The 14,596-nt window shown below is 36.4% G+C and overlaps 1 protein-coding gene across 7 annotated transcripts in view; it reads right to left on the bottom strand.

Annotated features, from left to right (window-relative positions):
* The window catches only part of RPS6KA3 (ribosomal protein S6 kinase A3), a 114,318-nt gene that overhangs the window by 54,003 nt on the left and 45,719 nt on the right, over window positions 1-14,596 (bottom strand). For all 7 annotated transcript variants that reach the window (XM_081042898.1, XM_081042895.1, XM_081042901.1 and 4 more), the window contains 2 exons: window positions 7,210-7,326; window positions 1,623-1,704 (listed from right to left, as the gene is read on the bottom strand). In XM_081042898.1, the coding sequence (XP_080899024.1) occupies window positions 1,623-1,704; window positions 7,210-7,326 (199 nt within the window). The remainder of the gene's footprint in view (window positions 1-1,622; window positions 1,705-7,209; window positions 7,327-14,596) is intronic.

Below are 14,596 nucleotides of genomic sequence, written 5' to 3'. Positions count from 1 at the left end.
TTTTCATTATATGAAAGACTCAAATTTTTCACATTGTCAATTTGTTTGTAATTTGCTCAATATCTCTTCACAAATTTTCTAGATGTGTTAAGTTGTAAAATTCAGTTAGATTGTTGTTTATTATCATACAGGGTTTAAAAGAAGACTGATTTTCTGGTTGCTCAGGAGTATTTCAGACAAAATTTATGAAATCATTATTTAAGTTCCCATTGTTCTGTATACCTGCTTTGTCATACAGCACAGGAAATACTCAAACAGTTTTGTAACAAATACATTAAAATCGAATATATAATACTTTTGCACTGTTTTGTTCCGCTGATTTGTATGCCTGTATTACTCTCCCCAATAACACACTAAATTATTACTACTTTAAATAAGCTTTAAATCTGATGGAGCTTGTTCCTTTCTCATTCTTCTTTTTTAGAATACTCTTTGAGGTGCATGTTTTTCAAACGAAATTTTGACTATTTCAAGGAAAATGGAACTGGAATCTTAAGGATATGGAGCTAATTAGATGGCTAGACGAATACTGAGATTCTTAACAACAATTAGCCTTTCCTAAAAGGAATTGGGAATTTATTTCCTTTCCTGGTGTCTTTTAGGTTTCTCGGAGTTTCATAGTTTCCTTTACATATATTATGTACAACACAAATTCTGTTGAATACCTGAAAACAAACTACGTTTATTGATTTTGCAAATGAACTCCCTTATGTAAGTTTATCTATGCAGTTTTATAACATGAAATTCATGAATATAAAATTATAAAAGTGGTGATATAAGGTAGGGCACTAAGGATATAATTTAATTCCCTGGACCTAGCAAGAATCAAGCTGAGTAGTATGCCAGGGGGTAGAGACTGGATAGGAAAGAAACAAAATACATTCGGGAAGGGAGCAAAAGAAAGGATATTTATAGAGGAAGGTGAAATTTGTTGGAATGATGATAATATCCAGAGTGAGTGACTAATTGGGAAGAATAACATCAGAAATAATAAATGATCATCACCAATGTTCTTTTCAGAATATTTAAGAAACTCTAGAAATTGCAGGTATATTGAAGAGGGAAAAAAACGATGTTAGGAATCAATACATAAAACAACTAGGTTATATGGTAAAGTAACTGATACTACTAAGTAAAAGGAAGATTTAAAATCTATATACAATTTCTTCTAAATGACTGTTTACTTATAAGAGCCAAACCCTACACTAGGTGTTTTTCAAAACCAGAGGCTTGGAATAAAAACTTATTTGGAGACTAGAAGTCAAAATGACAAAGTCCTTAGAATAAAACCTATTTTGCATCAATGAAAACAGTAAGTTTTCAAAACATTAAAATAATTATATTAATTTGAAGGTGAATCAAACCCAGTTTTAATCTTCTAAACTTCTACTCGCCTAAAGCTCAAGATGAATTTATATTCTTTTATAACATGGCAAGTCCAATTCTCACTAGACATAGTTCCTAGCCCAGTGGGAAAAAAAATCACGAAAAGAAAGTCTGAATTTAAAGATGGTAACAGGAACAGATTCAAAAAGTAAGTGGCCTAGACGTCACATGAAATCCATTGAGATCTGTCAGTTTGTTTATATTACACGAACATTACAAACAGTAGCAGCACTTACCTTTCAGTGTGGCCTTCTTCAATACTTTCATGGCATAAAGCTGTCTAGCATCAGAGCCTGAGATTTTTTTGACTAAGAAAACCTGTATTTAAATAAGAGAAAATAAGTTTTACAAAGTATCACAAACTATACCATTGTTAAAATAAGATTCCTGCTCTAATATAGTTTATTATTAGAAAGATTCTGATACAGTGTAGATCAATTATTTTCCTTAAAATGTTTCAATTATAAGTACGATGAGTTGTAAACAGTGGTTGTAACTTGGGGTATCAATATAAGTGAATACATTTCTTTCTTTCTTTTTGTTTGCCAATTCCCAAAGAGCATGTAACATATAAGACAGAAACAAAAATCTTTAAATAATGCAGCAATTAAAGTCTAACATGTTTTAACACATGAGGTGATTGCTTTGTTTTTTAACAAAACAAAAATTCTTCTGATTCCATAAAAATTGTTATACAGGAATTCCCCTTGACTATAATTTTCTGTTGCTATAATTATTCACTGATGAATGGTCTTTCTATATATGAAAACTGTACATACTTTTATCTCTACTGGGCAGAACAATTTAAAACACACTGAAGAAGCCTATTCACAAATATTTAATGTAACTTAAGAACTCCTACTCCCTATCTTTTAAAAATCAAATTATTAGCTATATATGATGTCAGAGGGGTAGTAGATTGGGGGAGAGGGGTTATCACTTTGTTTGAGCGGTGTAAATGTCCAAATTTTACAGTTTTGTACACCTGAAACTAATAAAAAAATCAAATGATCACATATACCTAAATATGAAGAACATAATTCCCAAGTATGCTATTGAGCATCTTGATTTTCTAAATATTTTTTAGCTCCTTTCAACATATAGTGTAGGATTTATAAAAAACAAAGCCTGCTCTAAGTAATTCATGGTCACGCTATAACATGGCTAATAGAAAACCATCACTATATCTATTCTACTCATTTTGACCATTAGTTTCATGATCTTTTCCATCAAATCTTCAAACAGACCCACTAAATGGACCTAAATTTCAACTCTTTTTCTCCTACCCATTCTTTCCAGGCAGTGTGATTGAGCTGCCACAGATGAAAAGAAGAGACACAATTACAGTCAAAAATTAACTTTAGGGTCAGCTCTCCATTACCTGTATTAGCATGCTAGGCTATTAGCACAAAATCACAAACTGATTCTAGGGCAAGGCAGAGTTCCTCATTTTGAGAAATTGTACCAAAGGTGCTGGGCAGTGACCTCAAGTCAAGTGAAGAGTACCACCACTTGCATGGAAACCCTGATTCAGAGTACATTCCTCTCCCCAAATCACGCCCTCCTTGTTCCCTTCACCGTGCCCCACCCTTTAGTTCCTTTCAGCCAGTTAGCAGTGAGCCAACCTAGGCAGACAGAAGCATTCTTAATGAGGGTGGTTCCTAAGGATGGAATGATGTTTAAATGTTAAAGGTTATCAGAGATCATTAATATTTTTGAACAGAAATAAATTCTAATTAGGTGGAGGTAATTAGGATTTATCTGATATTTATTCATTCTTAAGATTCCCTAATCAAGCTTGTTTGAGCCATTCTACGAGAAAAATTCTCCTTGTGGATTCCAAACTTCCTTCACCCTTCTTTGAAAGCACATTCTTAACACTTTTCAGCACGTCTTAGTTTGTAAAGGACTTTCACAAGCATTTTTAATACATCATTATGACAATTTTGGGAGGCAGGTCTACTAAATAATGCCTATTGCATAGCTGCCCAGGCTAGGGCTTAGAGAGGTTAAACGATTCGTGTAGTGTCACAGTGCAGGTACTGGGACAAGAACAGGGCCAGCCACCAAGTTGTGTGCTTCTGCTCAGGGGGCTCTTACTCTGCTCCCTTTGGCTGGTCATCAGTCAAACACAGCAGGAGCTGCACCAGTCCCAGATGCCATCGTATCTTCCACACCAGAGCATTTCTGCCCTTGCGAACTCCCCCACGATGCTATTTTAGGCTCTCACAGGTCATCCCTGTTTTCCTGGCTTGGACTGGCTTTTTAGGATGAGTAAGAAAGAGAGACACCCTATTTTTAATGTTTGCTATTTATAGTAAGGTATTTAAAGAAATAAAGGCAGAAGCATGCTAACTCCTGGAAACTTAAATGCTGTGTTCCCTGAAAATCTAATGTATAGAAATAAACCCATCTACTTGGGTTTATCCATATACATTGCATGATAATACAATTTCATAGTAGATGTTATTTGCTTGGCCTTGAATCATTTAATTCTCACTACTACCTTATGAGGTCAATTATTTACTCATTAATTCTTTCCAGAACTACATGCTAGGTATTGTGCTACCAGTTCAATGCTGAGACATGGTACAAGGCATGGCCACTGCACTCATAGAACATATAGTCTAGTCGGGGAGAGAGCCAATAAACAAATAATTATACACATGAAAAACAGCAATTGTGAGTGTTGTGAAGATGAGGTATATAATGTTCTGAGAGGGTAAAATAGAGGAATATGACCTAGTCATATTCCTAGGGAAGGAATATGACCTTCCCTACTAAGGGAAGACTTCTTTGGGATCATAAGCATGAGAGGAGCTAACCAGATGAGGAAGGTGTGGGGGTAGGATAGAGTATTTCAGGCAAAAGGAACAGCATGTGCAAAGGCTTTCTAGTGGCATGGAGCCTGGTGCTAAAGGACTGAAAAAGAAGACCTACGTGGCCAGAACTCAGGTAGTGAAAAGTATATAAAGCGATGTTGAGGTAGCCAGGGCCCCGACCTAGGGGCTCCTCGGCTATCTTAAGAATTTGTCTTTATCCTAAAGGCAAAGAGAGGCTAGTAAAGGGTTAAGGGGGTGGAGTATAAGATTAGCTCAAGTTGGCTGCCTGTAAGTAATGGCCTGAGGCAACAATAAATTTGGGAAGCCCCAGTTAGGAGCCTCTTTCAAATGCTGGTGAAGCAGTGGAGAAGAAGACAGGCATGCATGATTTGAGAAATCTTTACTAAATCAACAGGAACTGCTGACAGATCAGATCAGTGGTGGGGGGTGTGGGGAAAGAGAATGGGGGGACTAAAAGGATATATCACGAATGCTTCCCAAGTTCCTGGCTTGCTTAACTGGGTGCCATTCATAATGACAGAGAAAATGAAATAGTCCAGGTTGGGGGTTAGGGGAAAACCATCAGCTTGGTCTTAGACATGTTGAGTTTAAACTGCCTTTGAAACGTGAAGAGAAAAAATAAGCAGCTGTACACAGAGTGCAGAACTTAAGAGGCACGATCTAGATTGGAGACATAAATCTGTTCCATTGGTTGTATATGGGTTATAATTAAGATAGTGGGAATAGAGAAAATAATTAGTACAGAGTAAGAAGAAGGCAGCCTAGACTGGAACCTCGAGGAACTTTAATACTTAATGACTGGCTAGAAGAGAAAAATGGGGCTCTGAGAGGTTAAATAACTTGCTCAAGCAAACACAACAAGCAAGTACAAGGAAAAAAATTGTCAAATATATGGTGATGGACGGGTGGTGAACACACAATGTGATACATAGATGATGTATTACAGAACTGTACACTTGAAACCTACGTAATTTTATGAACACTGTCACCACAATAAATTTTAATTTCAAAAAAAAGAGAAAAAAACATTAATACGAGTCTGGCTGACCTATAGTCCAAGCTTGCAACTGTTACGTTCGGCTGGATATTTAGTTTATATTTAGATGAAAAGCATCACTTTGGGTGTGAAAGAGGTTAACAACTATAATAAGTTACCCAGGTTAGCCAAGAATTGCTAACTAGTACCATTAAAACACACAAGCGAGATTAAACTGGTATGGTTTTGAGCTTCCAAAGCATGATATCTTCAAATGTTTCCTCACAGAGAGGTCGTAAGGAAGCACTGCTTCCTTAAAGTTCCTGAAAAGTTGAATGCAACCTCTGACTTGAATTCCTGACTTGAAAAGTTGAATTCCTGAAAGTTGAATGCAACCTCTGACTTTTCCCCTTGCTGAGAAATGGACTAGACAGATCAAGTAGTAGTAATTATAATATGGTACTTTTCAAAAGGAGTATAGGAAGTGCTCCTCAAGTGTGCGGCAGAGGGACAGGGAATACTTGAAGAAAAATGATAAAGATGTTACATTTGCTGGAGCAATTTTTAGTTGGTGGCTTTGGGAAACAAACACGGATATCACTGATAGAAGACAACTTCTGCATTCATTTTAAAGATAAAAGTTCCCCAATTTCATACGTGTAGTGGTAATTCCCCACCCTAGTTCTTTGGAAGTATCCATTCACTTTCTGATGGTATTAGGGATACTCTGGAGGAAAGCCTGAAATGCACTGTTATAATGTACGTAATATGACCAAACAATATGGTGAATGTTTAAATAAAATACACTAAAAGACACATTGCCATTAATCCCCCTCAAAATACTCCCCTTCATTTCAAACACACTTATCCCATCGTTCATGCCACGTTCTGAAGCAGTTCTGGAAGTCCTCTTTCTTGAGTGTCTTTAGTTGTGCTGTCTGGCTGCCTCGATGTCCTGAATCATTTTGACTTTGGGGAAGAGCCAGAAGTCGCACAGTGCCAGATCCAGTGAATAAGGTAGATGAGGACACACCGTAATGTTTTTATTTGACAGAAATTTCAGTACCAGAAGCGATGTGTGACATGGAGCATTGTCATGATGGAGGGTGACTGACAGCACACTTTAAAACACACCTTCTCTTAACTGTAGCTCATGCCCGACTGACTGCAACAAACAAGTTGAAACTTGTCACACACTGTTACTAAGGTTCAACACGCGGCTTCCTGTACTGAAGATCCCTGCCTTTCCGTTGGATGGCACTCGGCAGCAGTACTCACTGTATTTTGTTATCACAATGGGGAAAGGCTCCGTGTCACACATCACTTCTGGTACGACAATTTCTGTCAAATAAAAACATTACGGTGTGTCCTCATCCACCTTATTCCCTGGATCTGGCACCATGCGACTTCTGGCTCTTCCCCAAAGTAAAAATGACCATGAAAGGTAAACGTTTTGAATCTATTCAGGCATGACATACAGACAGCCATGACAGTGCAACTAAAGACACTTATGAAAGAGGACTTCCAGAACTACTTCAGAAAGTGGCAAAAAACAATGGGATAAGTGTGTTTGAAGCGAGGGGGATTAATGGCAATGTATCTTTTACTGTAATAAACTTTTTAAAATTTGAATATTCACTGTATTGTTTGATCATACCTCCTAAGATCACCTTCCAATTCTACACGAGGACTCAAAAAGAGGCCAGTGTATCAAGGGAATATTTGGTGACTTTTAATCATTCAAGAAGTGCAATTAGGTCACATGGTCTTGAAGATAAAATGAATATGAAGTGAACAGAGCCAATTTAGGAAAGTTTTCAATGTACTTTTGAATGACTTTAATAACTTTCCCACAATTACTGATAGTGAAAAATGTAAAAACACAGAAAATACTGCTTGTAGGGAGATTGGTAGTATTTCATAAATATTTCTGTTCCCCATCTCTATGAAGTATACATAAATTTCAAAAATCAACTTTTTAAAAAGCACACACTGATGACTTACCTTTCCAAATGATCCCTGCCCTAATACTTTTAAAAGTTCAAATTGGGAAGGATCTGCCTTTTCATGGCCTTCCTTTACATGGTGCGTGATTGCAATTTCTTTGATACTGCCTTCTTCCTGTTGATGCAAATATAAGGGGAGAAAATAGAGTTAGAGAGCTACTTGCTCCAGCTATACGTCAAGCAATGTAAATTTAGTGTATCATATTAGAAATCCTCAAATTAACATATACAAACCACCTTTACTGACCCATCAAGTAACAGAAAACACATGCTCAGCAAATATACTTTCAAGTTAAATCTTAGAGGCAGAATACCAGCCTACCACATAGGCCCATGTAACCTCTACATCACATTAGCACTGAGTATTTCCAAATCTTCATTCTTCCTAGGGGAGACAATTAGAATAAATGGGTTTCATGGGGTGAAGGCAGAGAGTGTAAAGAAGTCTGAAAACAGATCAGAGTAATCTGCTGTGTTGTGACATGTGGTTGTATTAGGTAGAACCAATCCTATACACATACAAAAAAACACTGTTTATTGGGGAGAGGGGTTGAAAAATATCCTAGGGTAAAAGTGGAGATTTCTAGTCTCAGGAAGGCCATTGGAATTAGTATGCTGAAATTTATGTTTGAAATATCTAAGTTATGATCTACTTCTAGGACTACCTGAGATCTGAGAGAGGAGAAAGGAATAACTCTAAAACTGTAAAACAAAATAACTCCAACATTTGGGTGGAGGATCAGACACAGAAAAAAATGACTATTCAGCATGATGGAACATTGGAAGGTTTCGGAGTTAAGAGAGGATTTTTAAAGACAGTGGGTGCTTCAGTATATCCAAGGAAAGGGATCAGAAGAAGAGAAGGGTTGAAAATACGTCAGTATACATAGAATGTCAACTACTTATTCACCCTGAGATCATCAGATTAAGTACACCTTATATAATCAAGAAACATATTATATATGTATGTTACAGTCCAAAACTACAATAAAACAAAACTCAACAAAACCAGACACATAAGCCCATCAAAGACTCTTTTCTTCTTTTTGCCTACAATATTATTTTTTCTAGTATATAAGTACTATTAGTAGAATCTAAATATCTTAAACAAACAATTGTTTTTATTACTATTTTATTCCATATGAATGTTTGAGTTCAATTAACATTTTCTGAGACACTCATACAATGCTGGCAATATAGGGAATTACAAAAATTTCTCAGAAAGATGTAGCAGGGTATCGTAATGTGGTAGCTTTTGAAAATGTGTAGTAAAAGGAAAAAAAGTTCCTGTAAGAGGACAAAAAGAGAATGCAGGCCCACCAATTTACTCCGTAAGACAGAAGCTGTAGTTTGAAGATTGTCCTACTACTTAGGCAGCTTAATCATTTTGGACTCTCTTGGTACTTTGGCAACAATAAAACAATCCCCGAACGTGGTTTAGTCCTTTATTTTGTAATTTCACATGCATTATCTCCTTTCATTCTCACAACAATCCTGTACATTAAGGTAGAATTTACATTAGGCATTAGGGTAGAATCAAGCATTAGCTTAGTCTAAGATTCTACCCCCTTCCTGGGCACCCCTTCTTTCCAGATGAGACCAGTGTATAAGGGCTTGGGAGTGATACTGTGTTTCCCCCAAAGTAAGACCTAGTCGGACAATCAGCTCTAATGCGTCTTTTGGAGCAAAAATTAATATATAAGACCCGGTCTTATTTTACTATAAGACCGGGTATGATATGATATGATATGATATATGATATAATATGATATAACACTGGGTATAATACCGGGTCTTATATTAATTTTTGCTCCAAAAGACGCATTAGAGCTGACTGCCTGACTAGGTCTTATTTTCAGAGAAACACGGTAGTTGTTCGTGACTACATTAGGAAACACCGGAAGCAAATTACCAAAATCTTTTTAAAAACTTTCAAAGAACAATATATATATATATGTGCAATTGATCAAGTAAGATTTCAATTAAAATCCAGCAAATATTTATTAAGCATCTACCATGTATTAAGCCTGGGTGAGGTGCTTTTACACCTTTTGTCTTATATCTAAGCTTCATGACAAGTCTGAGTACATATCAGTGTTCGAGAGGGCTGATGATAATACAGTGGAGTACACCCTAGAGCAAACAAAAATATTTCAGGATTCTCTACAGATTCCTATATTCACCACTAGAAATTTGACAGATCTTTTAAAGGCAAAAGGGTGTGAATACTCTACGATCTGAAATTTAAGGAGATTAAGATCACAAGCCAGTAACTGGCAGACTTAGGGCTCTATTCCAGGTCTTCTGACCTCTAACGACTTCTAAAACAAAGGTCTTAGCATTATACCACACTGAGACTGTGAGAGGCTCTTGGTGGTTCTCCATCCAAGAGCAATGACAGGAAAATACAAACTTATTGCCCTGGTCTTTGTAACTGGCCTGTATCTCTTGGGTCAGTTAGCTAAACTGATTAGAGAAATGGTTTCTGAACTTTTGGCAGCACATCCTTATAATTAAAAAAAGACAACAATGTAGCATATACCCAATATTTGTATACTTAATTGGCTTATGAATTATACACATGTACTTTTTGTACTATTAAATTGTATATACATTATACATGCAAATGAAACTATAAAGAAGTTCTCCTCTTTCTTTCCTGTACCCCAAAGTGCTATCACATCCCATTTAGAAGACTAGTGGATTACAGACTTGAACTCATGAGGCCAAGTTCATGGATTGGATTCCAGCATGTACCAGTTAGCCTTCTATGGAAAAAAACCAAATCTGTTCAAGAGCCTAACTAGAATCTAATGGCCATTTATGCCCTTAAATCATGAGGCTGTGAATAATTATACTTTGTAATATTCTATATGTTTTACCACTTTTTTTTCTTGAGTAAGTGGAATGTGACTTATTAGGCTATATATAATATTTTATCATCTTATATTTCATAGCAAATACCTACTACAATTGCCACAAATAAAGATGCAACACAGGCAGAAAAGGATCACTGAATTATAAATGTTTTGCATTTTGTAGCCGGCATACAGGATTAAGTCTTACTCCCATCGTGTGAGCCACCATCAGGCTATGGATCTCAAAATAATAGCAGTCACTATTCAAGAAAGATTTCATCTTTGATGTCTACCCTTCCTTTCCTCTTGTGTCAAACAAGTTACTGAAATCCCTTTGATTCCTTCATTCACTAAACATACACTAAAACACCTGCTATGTATCAAGCATGTGGTACTGCAAATACCTTTCATTCTTTTTCTATTTCCAATAGCATCATCCAGGTATAGTCCTTCATTACCTTTCCTGTGGAAAACTGAAACTAGCTTGGTTACTTATAATGCTCTTTTCTGCCACTGCCGGTCCAATTCGTCCTCCTGACAAATTCATTTTCTGAACGTACACAGCTCTGGTCATTATGACCATACTGCTGAGAAATTCCAAGTTTTTCCAAATTAAATGTACTGTTTCACCTTGGCATTTGAGGCCCTCTACAATATGGCCTCCACCACTTTTCCAGTATTATCTCCCAACGTCCCCTCATACATTGCCTGTCAACTTGTGTTATTTCCTGTTCCCTAAATTTTTTGTTTTTAAAATCAAAGTAATACATACATGCACGTGGGTATCAAATCAAACAGTGACAGAATAGCTTATGCTGAAAAGCAAGTCTCTTCTCACCTCCATACCTAGGCTTTTTAAAAATTAGTTCATTCAGCACTTACTTTGATTATTTCCTACTGGTAGTTTGTTAACTTTAAGACAATGCCTACCGATTTAAAAATAAGAAAGACGAGGGACTCACTTATATTATGTCCCTTCCTTCCATCATCTTTCTCCCTACTATTTGATAATTATATTACTTTTACATAAACCTCTTGTCTTTTCTATCAGTTTTGGATAGAATCCTAACTCATCACTTTGTAAAGGGAGGCTAATAGTGCCCATACGTTCTTTCTCTCAAACTTCCCCCCACCTGCTGATAGCTTTATTTTTATTAATACTAAGAAAATTAACATTCTCTCCTGTAACTACTACCAAATCCTTCATCCTCTCTTGAGACACAGCCTGATTATAAAAACTGAAAGCCTATACAAAAGCATCTACATTTTCATGACAATATATTGGTCAAACGCAAGCTAGGGACTATATTAAATTTCCTTTTACAGGGCCCATAACACTGATTTCCAGGTCCAAGAGGAATGAAAAGAAAAACTTCATCAAATTCTTAAATTCATGATACATTTTAACTTTTATTTCTATTTGGACCATGAATTTCTTGTAGTTTTCTATTTTTACTGTTTCTAACAGTCCCCCCACACCCCTCATCATTCTTGGGGGCAGGGAGAGGTTAATCTGACCATTATTCTTAATCTTTGCTTAGTCTTTAACCATACTTTCCATTCTTCTGAGAACCCTCTCTTGCCCTCCCATTGGGATTGGTTGTTCTCTAGGCTTTGCTGCACAGCTATTATCTTGGGATATCTCTTTCCTGATTGAATCCGCTATTTTCAGTTTCCCATATCTTTCTCTTTCTTAGATTAATTATTCCCTTGTAATTTCCTAAGAAAGGTGATGTAGAAGAAAACTTTCTGAACCTTGCCCATCTGAAAATGTCTTTATTTTGTTTTCACATTTGTATAGTTTGGCTTGGTACCAAATTCTAGAATAAAAACAATCCTGTCTCAGCACGCTGACACCACTGGTCCACCCCGGGCTGCTGAGATGGGTGGTTCTGGCCTGATACACACTTTTTGGTAGGTGACCTTGTTTTTCTTTCCAGAAGCTTTAAGAATTTTCTCTGTCCTTGTACTTCTGAAATTCCACACTAGTGAGATAAATATGGGTCTTCTTTCCTTCAGAATGCTAGATACTTGGTGAGCCTTTATAATCTAAACCTGAGTTTTTTCCTCTGGGGGAATTCTAGCATTTCTTTGATAATTTCCTTCTGTCTACTTTCCAGGGTTTCTCTTTTTGCAACTCATTTATTAGTTGGATATTGCATGTTTGGAATTGAATCCTTTATATCACTTATCTTTTTTCTCCTATTTTCTGAGACTTCCTTGACTTTATTTTCCCACCCTCATACTGAATTTTTTATTCTGGCAAATCTTATTTCTAATTAAATTTTCAACTGCTCCTTTTCTCAACGTTTCTTTTCCCCCCAAATAGCACCTTCCTCCTTCTCCTTGCCCTCTTTCCCTGCCCTCTTTGAATGAAAGTTCGCAATCATTCCAAACTTCTTTGAAGATACAAACTGGAATTTTAAAAACCTTTTTCTAAATTGGGGCTCAGAGAGTAAAACAATGTTCTTGAGGGTAGAGAGAAAAGATCAATACCTGTGGTTCAAGTTCCAAAAACTTGCCACTGTTTTTTCCTCAACACATGTTTCCGTTCCTTTTTTTACTTATTACACCAGCAAATTATTTTCTATCTACTTTTATGCATATGTAAAGTCATAGTAGCATAATAGGTAAAATATCTTGATGCCCAGATTGTGCTCAATGTCACCAATTTTTCCAAGTTATGGGAGCATGAGTATTTTACAAATGAATTTGAGGTTCCACTAGGACATAGTAGAGATACTTGGGCAATCGTGGACAATAGGAAAAGTAGGGAAGCAACAATATGCTCTTCTAGCTCCTATCTGGAATCCAATGAGATGAATGCAGAGAGGAATATCAAATTTCCGAAGGCACTGATGACCCAAGGAAGACTGACATTTGCATATGACAAACATATCTTGTGTCACTAAATTACCTGTTACTGAAATAAATCTGTCACATGAAAACACAGAATTATAGTTTGACAGTTTGTTAAATTGTGTTTTTGCCTGTAAGTACATGGTGAAGCAACTATAATTTTATGGAAAAAGAATTTTGTCAATCAAGTGGAGCATAGATATAAGTTATATCCATTATAATTACTCTGTAAGGCTCACATATTTTTACATTCTCTGGCACTTCATTTTAAATGATACATGGATACCTGCCTATTCATTATCATACACATAAATACTTATTTTGTGTATTTAAAAAGTTATAATAAATTATGTACTTTTACTTTTATAAAGTCTATGTTTATTTGATGAGTAAAGGTCTAGTTGTAGGCAAAATTGTGAGGCTGGCAGCTGGTCTACATCACAATTACATATAATTTGTCTATATTCTCCCATCACTTTCAGACATATGCCACCCCAAGCCGAGGTGTTCAATATCCCCAACCTGTGTATTAGAATTCATTCAGTCACCATTTAAATATTTATTTATTGAGCACCTAATACATGCCAGGCATTCTTCTAGGTGCCTGAGATATACACTAAATGAAATAGACTAAAATCTCTGCCATTTGGTGGAGAGACATAACAATAAAAAAATAATTCCTGTTCGAACATGATAAATACCATGGAAAACAAGATATTAAGTTGGGTAACAAGGATCAGAAGTGCAGGGATGGACAGAAGGGTTTGCAATTTTAAATAAAGCTATCAGGACAGGCTTTACTGAAAAGGTGCTATTTGAGCAAAGCCCCTGAAGGAGGTGAGGGAGTCAACCACCTGGGGGAAGAACATTCCAGGCAAAGGGACAGCCAGTGCAAAGACAGTGTGGGAGTACACATACAGACCAGAGTCAGTCTGGATTAGAGAGCATGTGAAGGAGAGGAACAGAACAACAGGTCCGATAGGGGAATAAAACTTAGGTGGCTCGTGCTTTTGCTTCTTCCCGACTGCCTGGTCCTAATGGATGTTTCTGATCTATGACATATTATCTTAGGCCCATTCCTTTTTGTTAGAAGGCAATTCAGATAATGGGCCAGGACTAGGATAGGTGTTAGAGATGCCAAAATAAAAAGAGTATCTGCCTTCCAGGAATTTAGCTTAGGGTTTCAAAGATTTTATTACTGGATAAATACCTGTTGAGATACAACCCCTGATAGATAAAACAAAGTCAGTTCAGTTAAAAAATACACAATTTGAGGAATTCTATAAAGAGTGTCATTTTAGACATCACAAAGAAATGGCAGAAGAAAATTCACGGACATGTGGACCTTTTGGTGTTCCTCCAGTCACACAGAGAGCCACCTCATTTGTCCCCAGGACCAACAAAAGGTCTGTAGGTTCCCTTTTAAGTGGTCTTTAAGGTTCACCCTTTAATGGAAAAAAAAATTAACTTAATGTTTCCTTTTCAAATTCAGAGGGGAAAAATACAATTTTGTTCTTAAAATGAAGAAAGGATTAAAGAAAAGGAACTGAAATTGATGCTGTCTATTTGAGTTCTAGAAAACCTAATGTTGTAACATGCTAACATTAAGAAAACAAAGTGGGTGATATTAATTGACTTTAAAGAATGATTCAACATTTGGCATTATGC

Source organism: Rhinolophus hipposideros (genome assembly GCF_964194185.1).
Source record: "Rhinolophus hipposideros genome assembly, chromosome: X".
NCBI classification, from domain to species: domain Eukaryota; kingdom Metazoa; phylum Chordata; class Mammalia; order Chiroptera; family Rhinolophidae; genus Rhinolophus; species Rhinolophus hipposideros.
The sequence above is the reverse complement of the archived record's forward strand: the minus strand, read 5'-3'. Positions and strand labels throughout refer to the sequence as shown.